Raw genomic sequence first — 4,503 nt, 5'->3', positions numbered from 1 at the left:
ATTGGTAGCTTTGTAAACTATATTTTCAGAGTAGTTTCCCCAACACTGGTATTAGTGGTAGAGGACGTGGGTGGCCATGGTGCATCTACCAGGTTAGTGTAAGGGTTAACGAAACATCATAACAGTAAATAAAGGCATTATGGGTGTTACTCAGTCTTAAGTGCCAAAGGAATACTACAACATCTAGGAATACTACAACATCTAGGAATACTACAACATCTTAGGAATACTACAACATCTAGGAATACAACATCTAGGAATACTACAACATCTAGGAATACTACAACATCTAGGAATACTACAACATCTAGGAATACTACATCTAGGAATACTACAACATCTAGGAATACTACAACATCTAGGAATACTACATCTAGGAATACTACAACATCTAGGAATACTACAACATCTAGGAATACTACAACATCTAGGAATACTACAACATCTAGGAATACTACAACATCTAGGAATACTACATCTAGGAATACTACAACATCTAGGAATACTACAACATCTAGGAATACTACAACATCTTAGGAATACTACAACATCTAGGAATACTACAACATCTAGGAATACTACATCATCTAGGAATACTACAACATCTAGGAATACTACAACATCTAGGAATACTACATCTAGGAATACTACAACATCTAGGAATACTACAACATCTAGGAATACTACATCTAGGAATACTACAACATCTAGGAATACTACAACATCTAGGAATACTACATCTAGGAATACTACAACATCTAGGAATACTACAACATCTAGGAATACTACAACATCTAGGAATACTACAACATCTAGGAATACGACAACACTGTCTTTGCACACTGTATATAGTGTGCAAAGACAGTGTTGGTTCCGAGCCATTTTTACTTAACAAAAATACGACAATTTGTTTCTCACACCTTGAAATACTGTTGTTTTGAAGATGAAAGTCTGTTTACTGTGTCTACCCCTAACAGGTAGAGAGGCTGGAGACCAAAGTCGTCACTCCCCTCAAATCCTACGGAGATATTGTTGAAAACAAGAGAGTAAGTCCTCACACATGGAAACAAACACACTGTAGATTTCATACAGTAATTACCAGACAAAATACAGATCACACACACACACACACACACACACACACACACACACACACACACACACACACACACACACACACACACACACACACACACACACACACACACACACACACACACACTATCTTTGTCTCTTTCTCTCTCTCTGTCTCTCTCTCATTGTCACTTCACACACTCTTCGCAGCCTCTCATGGCAGAACAATGGCAGTGAATGAATAGGCAGTCTCTTCTGAGACAGTATGTTTGAAGCTTCATGGACTGGTCATATCTCTGACATACAGGCAGATCTGAAGAGGTTCAATGCTGATCGGGACAGAGCGCTGAAAGAGCTGCAGAAACTGGAGAAACTCCAACAGAAGAATCCCTCTAATAGACAAAGAATTGTATCCTTTCTCCCAGTCTATTCATATCTGCATATAACTCTACAAGAGTGGCATAATTCCAGCATGATTATAGTATTCACATCAACAATCCTTATGTCAAGACACAGAATTTAAAAATACAACGTACTGCCTGTGACAAACGATTGTTTGTCAGCCGTATTTACTCTATGAGTGGTACTTTGAGTGACAGGTTCAGATCAGTGAACCTGGTCTCTGAGATGTTTTAGAAATGTAGATGTTCTATTCCAGTCATGCTTCAATACCTTATCCAATGTTTTCAGTCACAGGTAACATGATTTCTCTGGAACCTCCCCCTGTCACATCAACAACACCTTCAACACTGCAACAATGCAGATATCTGACCATTGATGAGATCTTGCTATGTGGTTCCAGAGGTTTTGGTAGCTGTCATAAAAAATAATCTCTCTTTCAAGTTTCTAGTACAGTTGTAGTATTCCTTTGCTGTTTGATTGTCAGGCAGAGGTGAATGCTCAGAAGGCGACCAACGATGCTCACCGCAGCACCAGACAACTGGAGGAGACAATCAGTGACTTCCAGAGACAGAAACTGGAGGACATCAAGGTTGGTCTTAAACCACAACACACACACAGACTCACTCACTCGCACGTGTTCCAGTCATACTCAGGCATGTCCATCCTCTTACAGTGACAATAATACTAGGTCTTCTTCCAGAGGATCTTCACAGACTTCATCACAGTGGAGATGGTGTTCCATGCCAAGGCTCTTGAGGTCTACACACACACCTTCCAGAACCTGGACAGCATGGACATAGACAAAGACCTGGAGGTTAGAGACAAACACACACACACACACACGCACACACACCTTCCAGAACCTGGACAGCATGACTGAGAGGTGTGAGTTCAATTTATGGGGCTACAGGGCTGATCATCTCCCCGGTCTCTACAGCTGTTCACTGGGAGGATCAGGGTGTCTGACAGCCCTCTGGACAACCAGACCCTGCTGCCCTCCTCTATGGCCCACCAGCCTAGTCCCACCCTGGGCTCCAGCCTCAAACACACTGCTGAATCAGCCAAGAAGGTAAGATTGCATCTGCTGCTAGCATTACAGACAAAAACATAGACCCCCACAATAATGAATGAAAGAGAGAAACATACACTGATAAGGTTAACAGTCATTACTGTCCTGTACAGACAGACATATTTAGTTTCCTTTACAAGACTGTTCCAAGTCTTTAACCCATCTCTTGTTCACAGTCCCGTAGCAGCATCCTGCAGCGCCAGAGGGTTGTAGAGGAGGAGGAGGAGGAGGATGAAGAGGAGGAGTATGAGTCAGAGATAGAGGCTCAGCAGAGCAGGCAATCCTATGCCTCTCAATACACCCAAATACTCAGACAGAAGAACTGATAGATTGGGGGTGCACACACAAATGCACCCACAAAGACACACACACACACACACAAACAGAGAGAGAAAGACAGTGCGTCTCTTCACACAAATGTACACACGCATTCAGATATCCGTATAGATCTGCTGACAGATGAGAATATGTAGTCAGTGTCTGTTGTCAGGTAAAGTCAATACTCAGGGTATGTACTGTACTGCAATAGATCTGTTGATGACTGTGCAGACGTGTTCCTATACAGGGTTTGCAGTAAATTGTTCTTCAAATAATGCTTTGTCAATGGCGGCATTTGGCACTTAAGACAGACTGCAATCATTTGTAATCAGCCATAGCTGAGGTATAGCTGAGGAGTGATAATGTGTTCACATTTTATAATGAAAAACAAATCAATGTTCAGTAATGGTTGTTATTTCCATTGTGTTAGAATGGGAAAGTGAAAAAGACATTATATTCCTAGATATAAATGTAGACATATGAAATAAATGGATCCATTTGCATTAAACCTGAATGAGAACTCTCATCATCATCTTGTTTCCAAGGAAATGAACTCATTGGTAATAGCCTACTGACTTCCATTGACTGAACAATATTGTTTTCTCAGATGAATGCAATAACAGCTTGGCAGTGGGATCACACTTTGCCAGCCCAATGAAGGATTACTGCTGTGCACACTGCAGCTAAACCACTGACATGCTAGACAGGATAACACTGGATGGCTTTCACCAATGGCTTTCTTTATCACACTCAGGCATTCTGTTCTGTTCAGGCTGTTGAGTTTGTCATAAAGCATGGCCCTGGTTCATTTACCTCTGTGCTGACTGAGATTGACTCTCACAGGAGTTATACGCTTGACAAACTGATGAGGGGTGAATGCAGTTGGAAGCAACCAATCATTGGGCTTGGTTGGATAACAGACATGAATGCTTGAGATATCAAGGTCGCCTGGGTTGTTTGCCTGTGGAATCAGGAAGATGGTGAAACTAAGTTTAGAGAGCTGCAGTGGTGAAAGAGCAGCTGTTTGGTGATGTTGAGGTTATTCACTGTAAGCTAAAGGGTCAAACAGGGAGAAGACATGGTTTTTCCATTTGCAGATGTACAGTAACTCAGAGTCTCTGTTTCACAACAGTGTGACAGAGCAGCGTGCCAGGGCAATAAGCTCAGGGTGAAACCTCCCCTTATCCTCCCCAGAAATATCTGAGGTAATCCATTGTACTCCATACTCAAACACACGAGGACAGGGCAGAGGCATCACCTGTACCTCCTCGTGAGCTTGGTGCATCTTGGGTATCACTCTGAGATGCACACACTCTATCATATTCTTTGGAGGAAATTGGCATCACGAAGCACATTGATGCCACTGTTGCAATATTGCTACTGAAGTAAGCATCTACTTCTACTTGACACAGCATACTGGACACAGCATACTGGACACAGCATACTCGCCACTTATCAAGTACATAGTCATGCTGTCACAGCAACTTCAATTATTACTGCCACTGACAGTTCTCTGCTATACCTCAGAACAGTTATCAGATGTAACATTTGTAAACATCAAAGATCTGCAGTTACCAGCATTAACACTCACTGTTCTAAGATCAGTGGTGCTCTGCAAAGAGCTAGACCAAGGCTGTGGT

The 4,503-nt window shown here is 42.1% G+C and overlaps 1 protein-coding gene across 3 annotated transcripts in view; it reads left to right on the top strand.

Moving 5' to 3' along the window:
- Positions 1–3,395, top strand: part of LOC115167153 (protein FAM92B) — a 4,736-nt gene extending 1,341 nt beyond the window's left edge. For 2 of the 3 annotated variants that reach the window (XM_029721298.1, XM_029721297.1), the window contains exons 3-9: positions 978–1,046; positions 1,382–1,483; positions 1,765–1,770; positions 1,961–2,065; positions 2,177–2,290; positions 2,414–2,545; positions 2,722–3,395. In XM_029721298.1, coding sequence (XP_029577158.1) covers positions 978–1,046; positions 1,382–1,483; positions 1,765–1,770; positions 1,961–2,065; positions 2,177–2,290; positions 2,414–2,545; positions 2,722–2,871 — 678 coding nt within the window. In that variant the 3' untranslated portion in view covers positions 2,872–3,395. Of the gene's footprint in view, positions 1–29; positions 93–977; positions 1,047–1,381; positions 1,484–1,764; positions 1,771–1,960; positions 2,066–2,176; positions 2,291–2,413; positions 2,546–2,721 lie in introns of all 3 variants that reach the window. The other variant, XM_029721296.1, reaches the window with a different exon arrangement.
- Positions 3,396–4,503: the final 1,108 nt, after the last annotated feature.

This window comes from Salmo trutta, chromosome 29 (assembly GCF_901001165.1).
Source record: "Salmo trutta chromosome 29, fSalTru1.1, whole genome shotgun sequence".
NCBI lineage: Eukaryota > Metazoa > Chordata > Actinopteri > Salmoniformes > Salmonidae > Salmo > Salmo trutta.
Note: the sequence above shows the minus strand (reverse complement) of the source record. Positions and strands in the feature narration are given on the sequence as shown.